The sequence below is a fragment of the Aspergillus candidus genome (genome assembly GCF_002847045.1).
Source record: "Aspergillus candidus strain CBS 102.13 unplaced genomic scaffold BDW47scaffold_23, whole genome shotgun sequence".
In the NCBI taxonomy this organism is placed as follows: Eukaryota; Fungi; Ascomycota; class Eurotiomycetes; order Eurotiales; family Aspergillaceae; genus Aspergillus; species Aspergillus candidus.
The window spans coordinates 281,405-298,507 of NW_020194028.1; the positions used below are offsets into that span (position 1 = coordinate 281,405).

The following is a 17,103-nucleotide window of genomic DNA, read 5'->3' on the forward strand; positions in this document are numbered from 1 at the left end:
AAAAGACTGCCCCCACAAAGGCTTGCAATTTCGCTGCTTCGGTTGTAACCATGGATCATGGTCCTTAAATGTCTTCTGGCAGTTGATTTGAAATTGCTATTCCTAGACCGATACAGGCTAACTAACACTTCCAAATCGTAAACTGAATCACATGAATCGATCGCCCTGCAGTTCATGCCAATATCAACAGAATCGCGAAGGCACCCTAGGAGTAGTCACTTCCTTCGATGTGAAAGTGCAATAAGGGTAGTGGCTCACACCGTCTTGAGACCCGGCCTCGACCATATCTGAGTTGTCTTCCTCATCCTGTAGCACCTCCCCGTACATGACTGGCTTCAATGATGCGCTCTCATCTCCGGGAGGGGGATGACACACTGCACTAATTGCAATGCTGCAGTATGAATCTAGCGGCAAATTTGACCGGAGACGTCGGAAACTGAAGCCTGTAAGGACAAGAAAAGTCGATATGCCCACTATAATGGTGATGAACATGGCAAGAGGGGAGTAGCCACATGCGGTAATATTTTCATCGGACAAATATGCGCTACCCTTAAACTCCTGTCCGTAGATGTTGTAGGCGTTTATCTTGACAAGGAATATACACTGGGAGAGAAGCCAATGCATAGCTGATGATACTGCAATGAGAGGGACACTGTATCGGTACGCAAGACTGAGGTAATATGTCGATCGCTGCTCGCCCTTTGGCCAAGACACTCTAAGCGGTTTTCGTTGGATCGCATAGCTATTGTATTCAGCCACAGCAGTCATGCATGTAAAAAGGCCATTACACAAAAGGTATAATGCTGAAAACACGATCTGTGGCGTGTTGGCTAAGAGTGCTAGGAGAATGAGGTTTTGGCCAGAGAATATGATAGCAGATCCGTTTGGCTTCCCAAATCCTAGTTCTCGAGCAGCTGAAACTGACCACGAAGGTATTGCCAGGTTATATAGAAAAATGGATACGGCAAGGCAAACGATAAACCTATGATATGTCAGGAACAATATCTTTTGTTTGGGCCAGGGTAAGTACAATATAGAAGTGACGGTCCAGCGCGTCCAGCTGGCAGCCTTCAGCCATCTCTTCGACTTGGAATCCGGTCGAGGATGGAACCCATGGGTTATACGTCTTTTTGACATAGGGCCGTAAACTCTTTTTGTTGTATCAGGCGTGTTCAAAAAAGAAGAGAGCGCATCACCAACTGTTAAGAATATCTCTTTATGATCTGTTCTTGCCGCCAAATACATACAACACACTTTGACGATGTTGCAAAAGATAACCGCGAGGCATATCGGTAGACTAAAATAAAACTGGCAGTGCTGGTCGACGTCTTTGGTCCAGCATTCGGATATAGCAATATGCGGAATGCGATCACTGCTGGAGGCTATATCGTACACACTTGATCGGCCGTCGGAGCGAAACGAGAGTTGGGCAACCCGGGAATCATGCTGCCAATTCGAAGCTGTGCCCAGAAAGTCTTGCAGCTGCTCACTACCAGGATTGTTCAGCAAGATAAAGGTGGTAAGAGTATCAATATCATCCTGTACACTAGAGTACGTTCCCACATCGTCCGTCTTGAAAAAGGCGGGATACAAACTCTGCAGGCTTCCCCAAGTGTCGGTGCCGTTTTCATTGAAAGTCCAATTTGGATAGTCCCAATTTAGCGCCATGACTTGTGGGTTTTCGCGTAGTAGACCGAGTGAACTGAAGTACCGCTTGTCCGCTGCCTCATCAAAGATAGGGGCGAGGCAAGAAAAGCCGCGAAGATTGTTCCTTTCTGTGACCAGCAGAGCTGTGCCTGCTTTTGTGTTGAATTCCACATCATATCTTTTAGCGCAATCAGATATGCTCATCTTTTTATAAGTACCATTAAAGCGTTCGGCAAGTATGGTCTCTGCACCAGCCCCATTCAGATCGTGGAAAGATCTGGCTTCATACTGGTCCACAACAAGGGATTCCTTTTCCCCCAGGTCTTTTGGAATAACGGCAATCCCGTACCCATTAGAACTTATTGATGAAAAGATAGCCGTGTTAAATCTAGAATATTCCTCTGTTAGTCATGTTGACTTGGGTATGATGTTTAAGGTCGGTATACGAACAGCATATGGATAGGCAACGAACTAATAAATAGTAAGGCCCAGAGAACCTTTCTCTTAGCGTCCATAACCAAAAGGTTCCTGAGGCTCAAAACGCCAATATTCAGCTTGTCACGCCGTGAATGGGCCTTATCGACGTCAGACCGTGACGGTGCGCTCAAACACTGCATCACATAATTGCTAGCAGCTAATAAGGCACTGCTGAGGATGTTAATCACCACATGCATTCCGGTAACCCAGCCACTGGTCACAGAGCAGTCTCCTTCATAAAGCTCAGCGTATGTGAAAGACTTGTCGCCTGATTGTTTCGAATATCCAATGCCAATCGCGATGATAGTCAAAATCATGTTGAATACCAAAATCGCCGCAGTGCCATAGGCACAGAGTATAGCACCTTTAATCCACTCCTTTCCGGGCTGAATCTCCTCTTTAACAAACGGTAGCGGAACCTTGTCAATTCCGGCTTTGTCTTGAACTCGCTGGAACAGATCCTTGCCTTTCCAGAACCAGGACGAATTCGGAAGATGGGTGTATTGGAATTTCTGGTGAAGCCGGCGGGGGAAAGACGGTGTATGTGAATGAAAGCCTTCCTGCTCAGTAGTCATGGTGGAGGCATCATCTTCCTCGGATTCAGAGGAGTAGAAAGAGTAGGTACCCCTATTCTCATCTGCCATCGTGTAGAAGATTTTAATCAGTGTGTAAGAGAAGCTCACAGTATGGAAAGTAAGCAAAAGCAGCTCATAAAAATGGCATGCGTTTTATGTAAGTGTGTTCCGCGACCCTCAGCCTTGTGTGCTTTCAGTAGAACACAGTCGTTTATTACCAATATGCCAAGGATGGCACTGCCACTTGTATTCGCTTGCATTGGTCCGTTGTGGCTATCATCACCCATAAGAGTAATGACAAGGCTGTCCGGCATAATTGACGCGAAGTATGACATAAGCAGAGGCCATCGGACTCCATGCCAGCGTTGACAACGCCAAACAATGATAGCTCTTGTACGTGTCTTTGGAGACAAATGCATTCCCAGACTACGGGGAAAATGTAAATCTTCAGAGGCTCAGGGGGAAATTGCTTCATTTATTATGAGCTGACTGCAATTATCTGATGAAGGATCCGCATGGTCATCGTCGAGCGAAACACCAGCCTTGCATACACGAGTATCATAATAGTGTTTACCAAGGCAAGGCAGCCTCAAGCAAACGTCTTCTCACTGCCAGAATAGCTTGTGTGAACCTTGGGGGATTATTTACGGCATTTGGAAATTCCACATTAATTTACCAGCTGTTGGTCCGTATTTCCAGAGATAATACAGGTTTTCATAGGCACTGGCCAGCCTGTTGTATTACCGAGATGACCTAGAGAGTGCTCTAATTATTATCATCATGCTGATAAATGTTCCTATAAACACCAGCAGACACGACTTTGTGAGGAAGAATGGAATCTATAATTCCTGCTTGAGAGCGCCGGCTTTTGTAATTTTGTATTCTTATTGTTCCACGGTGCAAACCAGAACATTGAGATTGTATATTCTAAATCTAGTTGATGTATTTACCTGAAAAGAGAAAGGAAGAGAAGAAAGAACATTAAAGGTCAAAAGAATATTTGCACCCACAATCAGCTCCCCTCAGCTGAACCCCCAAGATTTCAAGTTTTGTAAGAGCGGCTGGCTGAGTAGCATGAACCTGAAAAGATAACCAGGATTTCACAAGCATGTCACATTCATTCAACCATTCTTTCATTCATATTCCATGAGCTGTTGCTCAACGCGGACAGTTCCATGGCTGCTTTTACATTTGTAGCTGTGCCCTTATGCAGGTTGGAAGGAATGAGCGAAGAATTTTGTGTGACAGGATCCACGCCTAACTTGAATCTTTTCAGATGGCTACATTTTCCTACAAGACGAGGTTGAATGATTAAGCACTTAGGTCGTTGGGTAGTTGAGACGTCTCCAGTATATGCATGCGTGTTCTAATTGCGAGGTGAGGATGAGTTGTCTAGTACTCTTGGTAGTGGAGGTATTCTGAATGCCTCTTGCTGCTTGTGGGTGGTTCTGTTGCGGTCTTACTATATTACTTTTTACTCTTTTGATTAGGTATCTATAGATTTTCTTGCTAGTGGTTTCTTGAATATCTTACTATTACTTGGTAGGTTATCTTGTAATCACTGGTAGTCTGTTTCGAGAGGAGATTCCTACAAGTTCTATATAGAGATTCGAGGGTTATATATAAGATTGGTGCAAACCCATACACAGGTGTTAAAATCCTTTCCTGAATGAGACAAAGCAAACATGGCTAGTTCAACAGAACCCAAGTCTATTGATTATATCACAAATCAATCAGAATTACGCCAGCCCAGTCAAATCATGGAATGCTTCAATCAAGTCAGAGTAGTGCGTGCCGGGTAAACCGATGGTTTCATCCGACGACGTATCCCTGGATTCCAAATACTAGACAGCTGAGACTGATACTGCTTCGGCCCTACCACCGAAAACGTACCGCGCCAAATCAAACAAGTCGACTTAAGGTTGACCTATCTCCAGCTCCCATCTCAGAGTCTATAGGTTCTCGTATCAATTCAATACAACCACTACCTCACTCTCTCCACCCATCATCGCCCACCCCTCTACCAAAATGAAACTCTCCAACATCGCACCCCTCAGCACAACCTGGATGGCATCCGCCGTCACAGCCAGGGAGCCCTACAACGCCGCATACGACCAGTACTGCGGCAACGGCCAGACCCAAAGCTCACTGTCCATCAACGGAACCCCCTACTCCTACTACTGCGACGTCGAGCAGAGCACAGGCGCCAGCCCGTCTTTGCGTGTGCGCTCCCCCGAGATCTGCGCTGACATCTGCGACGGCGATAGCTCTTGTGATACGGCGGTCTGGGACCGCTCAAACGGCCAGTGCTAGTATAGCACGGGCTCGGGGCCTCGGACCCCAGCGCCTAGATACATGGTCATCTCCAATGACCCGCTGGCGGTCTGCCAGGCAAATCTGGTCAAGTACATGCCGGTTGCGCCGCTGTGTATGTTGCGGATGTGCCATGCTTAATGTTGACACGATGTCGTTTTGACTGACCCGCCACAGGTCACGGCGCTGATACGCGAAGATCACCGAGGTGAATGGGCAGAAGTTTGTCTTTGCGTGCAATACTCGTATGGATGCCCCTTCTTGACCCCGAGCATTCTGTTTGGGATACTTATATACTGACGCATGGTAGAACTCACAAACGCGACCCCGCCGCTGCAGAACATTGGCACTACTCCTGACTTTGATGGGTGTCTTGATCTCTGCTCCAAGCGAAACGACTGTGACAGTCTTACCTGGACAACCTGGCTTTGTGCAATGGCGACAACCAATTGGCGTCTCAGCTCAGGTTACCCTAGAGCAGCGTAGATGAAGAATGGAAGCGCTTCGAGGGTTGCTTGCATGAAAATATGTATACTGCATGATAGATCCGACTAATCCCAATTTAGTAGTCCAGTCATGTGATTCAGTGAATTGATCATTGTTGCAGTTACCACCATACAATAGGATTGATTTCAATTAATGAATAGGGAATCACTCAAGGAACACAATAGACCTATACCAGCACCCCATCAATGCCCAAGTCAGGTCCCTAGTCACTGAACTAGGCCCCTACTACTCTGCATGTAGAAGACAGCGGCTATAGGGCTGACCACATCCCGTGACCCACCCAATCACATCCCATCCCTTCCATCGCCCAGCCGTGAAGAACAACCAGTCCACTCCTGCAGTATAGGCGCCTGCCGAAACACAATCCCCAAAATAGTTTGCCACTAAGAGGAGCTCCCTTGAAGAAACCTTCGCGCGCGCCATCCTCTTACGCGAGAAAAACACCCTGTCAAACATGACCCAGTTTCATCCTGAGGAAGGTTGGCGCGATCACTGGATGGGAGGGATTCTTTGCGCAAGGGGATATTTTTAGATATTGCCGGCTGGGATAGCTCTAGAGAGAATCAAATAGTATAAAGGGAGGGAATAGTCAATAGATGCTTGCATTGATTGATTCATCACTGGTAACTAAATAACACTCTTTCTTTGTGTGTCTTTCTCCTTCGTTCATTTCTTTTTCAAACCCTTGCGCTTTGTCGCTTTCTAGAATATTTAGATCTCGCCATTGTTCTTTATCATTCTTCTTCCTTTGAAGAGATTCTCTGATTGAGTCTATCTTATACATAATCTGTGGTTGCGCTGGCGCATTACTTCCTTACTCTCGTCTATTTCACGACTCTGATATACGATATACTACATCTACCGTACATACATTCACCATCTACAAACAACCTCCTTCCGAACAACAACAAAAACAACATCAGCATCAAAAGAACCTAGAGAGAAGAAAATGTGGTTCATCATCCTCAAAGTCCTCCGCTACGGCTTCAAAGCCGCCAAAACGCACAAAGCCAACAAGTCCAACCCGTCCTCCACCTCTCCCAACGACATCACCCTCTCCAACATCCCCTCCACCACCACCAACCCCCCCAAACCCCCCCGCAACGCCCTGAAAACCAACCTCGACAAAATCCTCTTCACCCTCCAATTCGCCCTCGCCCTAACCGTCATCGGCCTCTACAGCCAAGACATCAACAGCAAGGACGAGGACGCCCCCGCCAAATGGGTCTACGCTGTTATAACGGCCTTTCTGGCGGCGTGCACAGCGCTCACGTACCTGATTCTGGTGTTTGCGATGAAGGCGCGACCGCTGCCGATGAGGCAGGGGGCGCATCTGCCGCTGTTTGCGTGGGAGGTCGTGCTTTGTATACTGTGGCTGGTTGTGTTTGGGGTGTTTGGGGAGATGTTCATTGGGGTGAGGTATGGTGGGGATGAGGATTCGGAGAGGGCGAAGAAGTTGGAGAGGATGAGGAGGGCGGTTTGGGTGGATTTGGTGAATTTTGGGTTCTGGGTGGTGTCTGCTGCGTGGAGGGGGGTTAGGTGGTGGAGGGGGAGGGTGAGGGGGGGTGATGCGCAGAGTGTGTTGGAGGTTGGGGGTGGGGATGGGGTTGAGAAAGAGGTGGAGCGGGTTTGATTGTTTAGCTGGGTTGGGTCTTGGGGAGATGGTTGTTAGGTTGGGGGCTCGTCTCTTTTTTCTTTTTGTTTTGTTTTTGTTTTTACTTTGTCTTTTACTTGGTTTTTTCTGTTGTATTTATGCATTGGTAACTCATCTGGGATGGGAATCAGGGTTATGAGCGACAAGGCATACTGAAGGAATGAGTGCATCATGATTCATTGTATTTAGTCCGTATCTCATCGCCAATCTCGTGCAGTCATAATATCCTCATCCTACCTATCACGCCCTCCCATGGCCTCCTCAAGGCGACTCTTCTCCAGCAAGAAACTCAGCTGGCTGCGTCCCTTCGATGACGGCGTTACTATGGACATTCCATCCGACGTCCGCCGTCCACTCGGCGAGAACATGGACCCATTCTGACTAGGCGTCCTGATCGGAATACCCGAACTGGTAGCCATCGACGTCCCCTGCGAGGTCGGCGAGATGGACTCCATGCTTTCGCCTCCGGACGCGTTGATCGGCATCGAGGCATCTCCCGTGGTCAGCGACGACGCGATCAGCTCTTCCTCCTGCCGCTTGCGCTCTGTAAACCGTGTCCGGAAGTCCTTGTCCACCAAGGACGCAGATGACGGCTGCTCATAGTTCTCCGACTTGAAGAACCGCGCGTCATAGTGCGTATAGTCGTCGATCCGAGAGATGAATCCGTATTTTGGGGGAGACGATTTGGCACTCTGAGACGGCGACTTCTTCTGGAGGATGTCTTTCAGGTCGACAAGGAACGAATCCGGCAGCTGGACGGGTTTCTCGAGATCGGCTGGGTCCACAGGAGCCACAGTAGGGGCCACTTTTTCTTTGACATCGGTCAGCATAAGATCAACCGAGTCTGTCGACTCCGTACCTGGAGCGTCGACTTCGGGCTCGCCGTCTTCCAGCTCCATGAATTGGTCGGATGCTCCGACTGTCAGCGGAGTCGGAGCCCTGCTGGGACTGTGGTTGCGCGTGTTGGTCCCGGACGAGGCCTGGGATGACTTGCGCCGCATGATAACGGGCCGCCTCTTACTGGACTTGGCCTTGGCTTTGGTCGAGGCGACATACGTCTTTTTACCTCTCGTAGTCTCCGGCTGGGCCTGAAGCACAGGGGTTGGCGCGTTAGAAGATGGCTTGCGGGTGACGCTTGAGCCGCCTTCCCCTGTAAGGAGCAGACGGGTGGTCTTGGGCGACTCGCTGCGGGTGTGGGTGAGGCTGGGTTTCTTCAAGATGGGCTGGAGTGGTGTTTGAGATGCATTATCAGACAGCTTCCGCGAGGGCTCCGGCTTCTGTGGACGGTGTTCTTTCTGGGGGCACAGGTTAATAAGAGCAAATGACCAAAGGGGCTCACTCTTACCTTCGTGCTTGGCGTTAGCGAGGCCGATGGGGTGTGCTCCGCGATGCGCATAAAGAGTCTAGCCAGGGATGTACCGTTGAGGGAACATCGGATCCTTTCGTTGCCCCATATTCTCCAGAAGAAATGAGCCAGTCGATGTCCCACATCGCCTTCGTGCACTGCCGGATTGGTACTGTACACTGCCCAACATCAGTCGAGATCTCCACCAGCCAACAAGCGACGTACCTTTCCAGAGTTTCACAATATCGTCCACATCGATGGGGGCCGTGTCATCCAGACCGGACGGCAGCTGCGTCGAGGTCGACACCAAGCCTTGCGGGAGGTTCTCCATTTTAAGAGCCAGCGATCCACAGTGACGTGATTTAGTGAGGTTCCAGAGACTACATGATTTGGGGGAAGTCGATCGATGATTTGACGACGCCGAGACGCTTAGAAGGGAGAGAGGGAGGCGGAACAAAGAAAGAAGACGGGAGAGAGAGGTCAGCCGGAAAGTGAATCAACTGGGGAATGATGCGTCTGGCGGTGAGTTAAATTGTGTGGCCAAAGAAGCAAAGACCAGGTTGCGTTGACAAACGCAGGGAGGCAGGAGAAGGAATCCGGGGAAGGAGGCGGGTCTGTGTCTGTGACCAGTCCCGAGTGATCTGGGGAACAAACAAAGTCGCAAGGACCGATACTATTCGCAATGGTTGATCTGCAGCGGTGTAACAATCGAGCCCGATCAGGCAAGAAATGTGGTCTCTCCCTTACTGCAGAGTCGCCGCCGTAATATTGACCATCTCCGCCTTCAGCCGCTGACCAGGGAGGCGGGGGGGGGGAGTGGGGTGAATAACAGGATAAGGACTAGTGCGTGTGTGTTTTGCGATGATGGACAAAGAAGTGAGTCAACAGAGCGTCATCCAGACCGGCCGAGGGCCTTGAGATTAATCTATCTGCAGAGGTGAGTGAGCCATCATCTATGGCATGATGTGTATGGTAAGGATGATAGGTGAACAGAGGAGAATGAAATCGCCTAAAAAAGGAAGAGACAAGAGAAGGTTTGACCAAGGAAGGACCAAGGAAGAACCGGGGAAGAGCAGAAGACGAAAAAGAAAAAGAAGACACAGTAGAAGGAAAGAAGCGACGACCACGGGGCCTGAAAAGTGTCATTATCATTGGAGAGAATCACTAGGAGTGTCAAGCTAGTCCCATTTGGTGCCAAGAGAAGTATCAATCCAGCCTGGAATATCAGGCCTGTCGGGTTGCCTGAAAAGCGAGGTATTATAAGCCAGACTAACGCGAGGCACCCAGGCACATCAAGTAGACACGGATCTATCATTCAATCGCCGAACCTAATCTTCCCTCTTACCTTACTCTACAGCCGACTAGATACTACAGGAATGCGCCAATATTCCTTCGAGCTAAGAAGGAAATGAGGAAAAAGAAATATGGGCAGATCACTCAACGGCGGTTACGTCGGCTGCTCCGATTTTAATTTATTTATTGATCACAAGTCCCTCTCAAATGACTGACTGAGCTGGTCGGTCTTCCCAATGTGGAGACGGGCGAGTGCTCATCGATCCATTTTAGGGAGTTGATCTACGGTGGACCAAGAGCTCTGAAGAAGTGGAAAGCGGGCGCTAAAACCGTGGCCACATTCAAGGGCATGAATCGGTGGGTCGGGAGATGTATAGACATCTGGTCTGAAAACAAGGTACTCGGTTGCCCTGTCTTCTGTGTGTACGGCACAGATCTCGAGACAATTGCCGAAGGTACTGGGTTTCGTGACCAGGCAGAGCCACAGTGTACCCCTTAGCTGTGGCTGGCCAGTTCCGACTACTCCCTGTAATTATGATGTCATGTTAGATCGGCCAATGCACCCGCATGTTCCAGTAGATCTAGCCACACACTATGAAAAATAATATTAATGCAATGAGCTCTAGTAAAAGCAAATCAACAGGATGGGGAAAGCAAAAAATCCAACGCTATTCAAAGCCCATACATCATGACCACGACTAATCAATGATAAGCAATGCCTTATCCCCAATTTTTCAATACGGGTGTATCCTTCCTGTACATCTTACGGTCTAAGTCAGGGTGTAGCCACCGTCGACACGGAGGTCAGCACCGGTGACATATCGAGAGGCGTCACTTAGAAGGAAGGTCACGGCGCCCATCAGGTCCTCCGGCGTGCCCATCTTGCCGGTGGGGATCAGCGAGATCCACTTGTCGCGGAGCTCCGGGTTCTCATCCAGAATCTTGCGCGTCCTGGAGGCCCGTCAGGAGTTACTCAATGAACTGGAATTTAGTGGAGGGACTTACAGCGCGGTCAACATGTATCCTGGACTGATACAGTTGACTCGGATCCCGTGGCCCGCCCACTCGACGGCGAGCGACGCTGCCAGATGGCGAACGGCAGCCTTGGCGGCATTGTACGGCGCCTGTGGCTGCGGCACATTCACAACAGCCCCAGACATGCTACCGATCATGACAATGCTGCCAGAGACCTTGCGCTCCATGAGGTGTCGGGCGACACCGGTCGCGAACAGGTAAGTGCCGTCCACATTGACGCCCCAGAGCTTCTGGATGCGATCGTAAGGGTACGAAATGGCGTCGAAATTCTCAGTGAACCCGGCCGAGGTAACCAGTTTGTCAATTCTGCCATGCTTCTCGAAAATCTCAGCTAGTACTGTGTTCACAGAGTCTGGATCGGCCACGTCTGAGTAATGGGCGGTAACCCTCGGCATTCTATGGAGTAATTCAGTATCTGACGTCACGCATGCCGTCCAATGGATTCACATACTCCGCATCCTGCACGCCCGGGTTCTCCTTGCGGAACTGCTCTACCAGTTTCTCTGCCTGTTCCTCGGCTTCCGTCTCTGTATATGTATCCCGTCAGCAATTGTTCTTCTATCCCCACAAAGGCCCGTTACACTGAATCAACCTACTATTCAAATCAACAATCGCAAGATGTGACCCCGACGCCACCAGCGCCTGAGCCATGACAAGACCCAAACCACGCGCACCACCCGTCACCACGCTGACCTTATTCTCGAGGGAAAATGCGGCCAGCGTCCGTTTGAAGTGCATACCCCCACGGCCTTGAACGACCGGAGAGCGAGGCATATCCTCATCTGGGGGGTATTCGATCTGCAGGCTCTCATCAACACGGGCATTGCGGCCCTCTTTGTCACCCAATGTGCCCTGGCGTGCTCTGTCGGTTGCGGTCAACAGGGGATCTTTTGAGGCTTGATCTTCTTCCTCTTCTTCGCTGGCCCGGGGGGGGGGTGGATGAGAGGGGACGACGGAGAATTTTGACGCTGGATGATCGGGTGAATAATGAAGCCGGGCGGGCTGTGGTGTGATTGAGAGACTTGATGGCTTGACGAGCGACTGCAATTCTAAGCATGTTGGCGTGTGGGCGAACAAACGGTAGATGAAGAAGGAAGTAAATGAGACGATCGATGCCCGAAGGAAAGAAAAATACAACTGTAGAATTGAGATTAGACGCCAGCACAAAAAGGTTGCTTACAATGTAGAAAGAAAAAAATGAGACAAATCCACCTACCTAATAACACGAAACAGACAATGCACAAATAAATATAATACTGACAATGGGAGACGGTGGTGCGTCCTCTGTGGGGTGGGGCTGTTGTAAAGAGGACGAACAGGGTGACAGACTACCTCCTATAGAATCTTGGACTCAATTTCTCTCTTGTCCATCCCGGTCAAGGACATTCTGAAAGAGTGATGTCAGATACAGAAAGATCCCTGAAAGGACTGCAATTATTTGCCTTCCGCGTGACTCCGGCCTGTCTATTCAGGCCGACCAGAATCTAGACCATCACTGCTGGGCTGCATGTATTTTCTTCTTATCTGCGGGGAATATTGGAGAGCTTCATTTCTTGACCGAAGAGATTTCCAGTATACAGACAGATCCATACTTGGAGGGTAAATTCGAGACAATGTTCAGTTTGAAATGTGTCATCCATGTTTCATTATTTAAGCAACGCTGAATGATCCTCTGTATGTTCCATGTTCCCCATAGAAATAGATCCACTGATTGAGCCGTGGGCGTGATCGTCTCCGCTTCAAGACCCACTTCCCCAGTTCTCGGCACGCCCGCCTTCCTATTCCTGATTTGACCGATGGTAACCGTTTACTTGGGTTGTATACTGTTCACGCATATATTTCGATATTCGCTTTTGTGCCTACCCCGAAGACTCGGTGTCTACCTCGGTGAACTCGACAAGTGGTGTGCCGCTTTTGCATTGATCCTGCAAGACAGTGCGTGTTAGTGATGGCTCGTACTTTTGATAGGTAGATAATCAAAATGAAGGGAAGGGGGAAAGAAGGATGAGGAGGACAAAGTAACGACAATCCATCGACCCAAACATCCATAGATATCAGGGTGGTAACGGGTTAATGGGGAGGAAGAATCGCGACATACTCCTTGTTTATGCACCACTTTGGCGATCGTCCCCTTCTGTGGGCTGCGAATCACCGTCTCCATCTTCATGCTCTCAATCACCACCAACGGCTGGTCCTTTTCCACCACGTCTCCTGCTTGAACTTCAACGCGCAGCACCTTGCACGGCATCGGTGCCAGGACGCTGTTGGTCACATCCTTCATACCCAATGCCTTCTCCATCCACTTCGCCCGCGGGATTGACAGGCGATAGTGCGCTCCGCGTTGGAACACAGAGACGGTATCCTCGTCCCTGACCACCGTGGTGTCGAGGCGGGTATGAGGGAAAAAGGAGGTGACTACCGGCGAGCCCGGGCTGCGATGGCTCACTACCTGCTTGAAGTGGTGCGCGCCAACGTCGACATCAAACGTATGATCGCCCGTTTGTTGGACGCGAACATCGAAGGTGGAGTCCTTTTTGGCCCCAACGGTGGGGTCCGCAAAGCTGATCTGCCGTGACTGGTACCCAGGCCCAAATCCGACCGATGCTCCCTCGAAGCTAGCCTGTTTCCGAGACAGTGGTTCGGCGTCATGGTGTAAACATGCTAGTGCTGCTTGTACCAGCACCTCGGGATCGATCGCCTCTCGGGTAAACAACTCCTCGCGATGTTTCTCAATATACCCGGTCTCGACATTGCCGGCGATGAAATCTGGACTCCGGCAGATCGTTTTGAGGAATTCGATGTTGGTAATGGGACCCGCCACTTCGTACTCTTCCAGCGCGGCAGCGAGCTTGCGGATTGCTTCAGGTCGCGTACTGCCCCGTACGATGAGTTTCGCAATCATCGGGTCGTAGTGGGCGGAAACCTCGTCTCCCTGAACAAAGCCGGCATCGATTCGAACATCTTCGCTAGCTTGGGGTGTGCGGACGTGGAGGAGGGTACCCGAATCCGGGACGAACCCTTGATCCGGATTCTCCGCATAGATTCGTGCCTCGATTGCATGACCGCTGCTAGCCATGTAATTCTCAACATCCTCTTGCGTTAACGGCAGCTTGGCGCCCTCGGCTACCATCAGCTGCCAGTGGACCAGATCCTGTCCGGTGACCATCTCCGTGACGGGATGTTCCACCTGGAGTCTGGTGTTCATCTCCATGAAGAAGAACTCGCCCGTTTCGTTGTCAAAGATGAATTCGACGGTCCCCGCCCCCTCATAGCCTACGGCCACTGCAGCAGACCGTGCTTTGGCCCAGATGTCTTTCCTGGTGGCATCAGGCAGATGCGGAGCGGGAGACTCCTCGAGGATTTTCTGGTGTCGACGTTGAATACTGCAGTCTCGCTCTCCGAGAGCTACAGAGTTACCATGCTTATCAGCGAACACCTGCACTTCGATATGGCGTGGTGTCGTGATGTACTTCTCCACTAGAACGTGGTCGTCACCGAACGAGTTCATGGCTTCCGACTTGGCCGATTGCAATTGGGCCTGGAAGTCCGACTTTGTCTGGGCGATGCGCATTCCCTTGCCGCCACCCCCTTTGATGGCCTTGATGAGCACTGGATATTTGATCTTGTCTGCCTCGGCTTCTAGGAATTCGGGGTCTTGGTTCTGGCCGTGATACCCGGGCACACACGGTACCCCCGCATCGGTCATGATCTTTTTCGACTGGCTAGAGACAGTTAGCGAGACCCTAGAATACCGAAGAGAACCCAAGCCTACCTCTTGTCCCCCATATCTTCGATGGCCTTCCACGGAGGCCCGATAAAGACCAGCCCAGCTTCAGTACATTTCCGCGCAAAAGCGGAGTTCTCACTCAACTACGACGGGCAGAACAATCAGCACTTTGCCATACCACGACACAGGAGATAACACTTACAAACCCATAACCCGGGTGTATCCCTTGACATCCCTCTTGTTTTGCAATCTCGATAATCCTATCCCCATCTAGATACGCCGACACAGAGCCAAGGTTGAACGCAAACGGCGAGCTTAGAGCGTGCTGTGATCGACTATCGGGGTCTGTGTATAGCGTTGTCACCCGGATCCCATGCTGGGCCGCGGTCCTCCCTACCCGTCTTCCCCATCACGGTCAATACTTGTAACGCCCATTACAGACAGGATGTGTAGAACCAACATACAAAGCAATTTCTCCTCGATTGGCAATGAGAATCGAATCCAGCGATTTGGAGCCACTCGCGGTCGCCGTTGAAGCCGCCCGCCGGGACCTCTGAGCTGCCGTCAGGGCCAGGCGGGAGGACGAAATGCGGAGAAGTGACGAGAGCGGCATTGGGCCACTCAGTGGTTGGTAATACTGATAGCGGAAATATTCAGCACCAGCGAGAAGGTACCAGTGTAAGGTCAAATATGAAGCATCGCCTTATTCAGTATGATGATAGACCGCCGATTAATAGGGATGTGAAGGGCGGCGACTTCTTGTACTCGCCGAGCAAAGCTTCCGCCCCAAGCTCCCCCTTGAGCCGACGCAAAGCGAGCCTGCGGGGAAATGCGGGCATAGTATGCACGTGACTATTAATGGGGCTAGACCTTATTTGGACTAGTGTACTTTCTCAATCTGATGGCCATGTGATCTGCAGTCACATGCCCAGATCTATGGTCACGGGCCATCTATCTGGTCCATGCAGACTACAAATTGAAGATCCAGGACATGATCCTTTCTTTCCCTGACCAAGATTCATATTGTTTTGAATTGATGTGAATATGGTTAACTTCTTGATATTCCGTTATCATGATCGAAGTATCTACTGCTTCTCCTTCCAAGCCGCACGCTTATGGTAGACACCATGACGGAAGGTCTGCTTCAAAGTCTCCATCAACGCATAGTCAAGCGGCAGCGCGGCCTGCACGGCTCCAACACCACACAAACCGTTCTTGGGATCAATGAACCAGGTGAGCGTCAGGCCACCGCCCCAAGTCAATGTCCGCTCCCCATACCAACCATCGATATCTTCCAGCGTCAGCAAGCCGCCCAGACCATATCCCAACTTTGCTCCAGTATTGACACCGACGTTGAAGTGGGGCCCAATGGGACCATCCAGCTTCGCCTGGTGTCCCGCAGCTGCCAGAGGACTCAGATGGTTGCTGAACATGTCGTCAACGGTTTTGGGCTGAAGTAGCTTGCCGTCATTGCTCAGCAGAGAATGTAAGACCTTGACGAAACTGGCCCCTGACATGAAAAGACCGTGGCCGCCAAAGTCGCCACGACCGCGTCTGTTCATCTCCCCGCCACCGCCTAGCACAGCGCGGCCGATCGGCTCCGGATCATCGGGATTGAGATCGACGAGACGCGCACGCAGGTCCTCCCGCGTGACGGGGTAGAATTGAGCGTCGTTGATGGCTAGGGGGTCGAACATTCGCTCTTGCATCCGCTCTCCCAGGGTGCGACCCGTTACCCGCTCCACGATGCGGCCCGCCCAGTCAAGCCCCGGGCTGTACATCCAATCAGTTCCGGGTTGAAACCCCAAGGGGTAGTTGAAGGACTCTTCGACTGGTCGACGCTCATTTGGTTCTTGCGCGGGAGGGGCAAATTTTGCACGCCACTTGCTGAGATCTGGATCCAAGAAGTCGTACATAAGGCCGGAGCTATGCGTGAGCAACATCTCGAGGGTGATGGGGTGGGCCTGTGGTTCGAGTAGAGGATTCTCGGCATCGTCGAAGCCAGTGAGAACCTGTTTGGCCGCGAGCTCGGGGGCGATGGACGAGAGGTCGCCCGTCAGGGTGAGGAGACCATCTTCGACACATTGAAGGGCAGCGATGGAGGCCATCAGCTTGGTGGCCGAGGCGAGGTACAGCACATCGTCGAGTTGCTGCGGGCGCTTCTCGCCGGAGAGCAGGGTGCGTTCTCCCAGGGCCCGGTTGTAAACGAAGTGACCTTGGATGTCGGTGGTGCAAATCACAGCCCCACGTATCTTCCCCGCATCAATAGCGGCTTGAAAACGGGCTTCGAGATCCTCGGCCATTTTGAGGTGTCAATACGACGTCCGTTGATTGCCAAAATAAATGAAAACTGGTGATTTACGAGGAAGTAGCAGGAAAGAGAAGCACTACAGCGGGGAGAGGCCGATAGTTATATCAAGCAGTACTCAACGTATCTCAGACCTAAAAATAAAACGAGCTTCTATAGATGAGTCAAAGTAATACGGGCACCCAAACAGGAAACGTTCGTATAAGACGGACGTACTCCGTA

General features: G+C 50.7%; 7 protein-coding genes across 7 annotated transcripts; 2 read left to right on the top strand and 5 right to left on the bottom strand.

Annotated features, from left to right (window-relative positions):
- On the bottom strand, positions 1 to 2,935 carry BDW47DRAFT_106098 (uncharacterized protein). The gene is made up of 3 exons (XM_024812705.1): positions 2,098 to 2,935; positions 1,031 to 2,035; positions 1 to 982 (listed from the first exon to the last, which is right to left on the bottom strand). Exons 1-3 carry the CDS (start codon positions 2,766 to 2,768, stop codon positions 184 to 186), a joined length of 2,475 nt encoding a protein of 824 aa, XP_024671951.1. The 5' UTR covers positions 2,769 to 2,935; the 3' UTR covers positions 1 to 183.
- A 1,792-nt stretch (positions 2,936 to 4,727) lies between these two features.
- On the top strand, positions 4,728 to 5,371 carry BDW47DRAFT_125924 (uncharacterized protein; the record flags this gene model as incomplete). The annotated part of the gene is made up of 4 exons (XM_024816466.1): positions 4,728 to 5,005; positions 5,051 to 5,127; positions 5,190 to 5,220; positions 5,323 to 5,371. 4 exons carry the CDS (start codon positions 4,728 to 4,730, stop codon positions 5,369 to 5,371), a joined length of 435 nt encoding a protein of 144 aa, XP_024671952.1.
- Positions 5,372 to 6,468: 1,097 nt separating this feature from the next.
- Positions 6,469 to 7,152, top strand: BDW47DRAFT_125925 (MARVEL domain-containing protein; the record flags this gene model as incomplete). Its single annotated transcript, XM_024816467.1, has 1 exon — positions 6,469 to 7,152. The coding sequence occupies one exon, from the start codon at positions 6,469 to 6,471 to the stop codon at positions 7,150 to 7,152; it is 684 nt and encodes a 227-aa protein (XP_024671953.1).
- Positions 7,153 to 7,359: 207 nt separating this feature from the next.
- Positions 7,360 to 9,103, bottom strand: BDW47DRAFT_33033 (uncharacterized protein). The gene is made up of 3 exons (XM_024818766.1): positions 8,744 to 9,103; positions 8,519 to 8,697; positions 7,360 to 8,468 (listed from the first exon to the last, which is right to left on the bottom strand). Exons 1-3 carry the CDS (start codon positions 8,847 to 8,849, stop codon positions 7,407 to 7,409), a joined length of 1,347 nt encoding a protein of 448 aa, XP_024671954.1. The 5' UTR covers positions 8,850 to 9,103; the 3' UTR covers positions 7,360 to 7,406.
- A 1,478-nt stretch (positions 9,104 to 10,581) lies between these two features.
- Positions 10,582 to 11,903, bottom strand: BDW47DRAFT_117701 (putative D-arabinitol dehydrogenase ArbD; the record flags this gene model as incomplete). The annotated part of the gene is made up of 5 exons (XM_024815113.1): positions 10,582 to 10,762; positions 10,817 to 11,242; positions 11,298 to 11,373; positions 11,443 to 11,760; positions 11,798 to 11,903. 5 exons carry the CDS (start codon positions 11,901 to 11,903, stop codon positions 10,582 to 10,584), a joined length of 1,107 nt encoding a protein of 368 aa, XP_024671955.1.
- A 563-nt stretch (positions 11,904 to 12,466) lies between these two features.
- On the bottom strand, positions 12,467 to 15,186 carry BDW47DRAFT_131796 (acetyl/propionyl/methylcrotonyl-CoA carboxylase subunit alpha; the record flags this gene model as incomplete). The annotated part of the gene is made up of 4 exons (XM_024817397.1): positions 12,467 to 12,771; positions 12,945 to 14,564; positions 14,776 to 14,974; positions 15,038 to 15,186. The coding sequence occupies 4 exons, from the start codon at positions 15,184 to 15,186 to the stop codon at positions 12,706 to 12,708; spliced, it is 2,034 nt and encodes a 677-aa protein (XP_024671956.1). The 3' UTR covers positions 12,467 to 12,705.
- Positions 15,187 to 15,639: 453 nt separating this feature from the next.
- On the bottom strand, positions 15,640 to 17,004 carry BDW47DRAFT_106109 (serine hydrolase domain-containing protein). The gene has a single exon (XM_024812706.1). The coding sequence runs from the start codon at positions 16,874 to 16,876 to the stop codon at positions 15,659 to 15,661; it is 1,218 nt and encodes a 405-aa protein (XP_024671957.1). The 5' UTR covers positions 16,877 to 17,004; the 3' UTR covers positions 15,640 to 15,658.
- Positions 17,005 to 17,103: the final 99 nt, after the last annotated feature.

Bases quoted from the DNA above. Each gene is read 5' to 3' on its own strand.
- BDW47DRAFT_106098 (XM_024812705.1), bottom strand. From the start codon at position 2,768: ATGGCAGATGAGAATAGGGGTACCTACTCTTTCTACTCCTCTGAATCC. The intron at 2,036-2,097 runs GTTCGTATACCG...GGAATATTCTAG, and splicing joins TCGTTGCCTATCCATATGCT to ATTTAACACGGCTATCTTTT. The intron at 983-1,030 runs GTACTTACCCTG...GACATATCATAG, and splicing joins TGGACCGTCACTTCTATATT to GTTTATCGTTTGCCTTGCCG.
- BDW47DRAFT_33033 (XM_024818766.1), bottom strand. From the start codon at position 8,849: ATGGAGAACCTCCCGCAAGGCTTGGTGTCGACCTCGACGCAGCTGCCG. The intron at 8,698-8,743 runs GTACGTCGCTTG...GATGTTGGGCAG, and splicing joins TATTGTGAAACTCTGGAAAG to TGTACAGTACCAATCCGGCA. The intron at 8,469-8,518 runs GTAAGAGTGAGC...CTGTGCCCCCAG, and splicing joins CGCTAACGCCAAGCACGAAG to AAAGAACACCGTCCACAGAA.
- BDW47DRAFT_106109 (XM_024812706.1), bottom strand. From the start codon at position 16,876: ATGGCCGAGGATCTCGAAGCCCGTTTTCAAGCCGCTATTGATGCGGGG.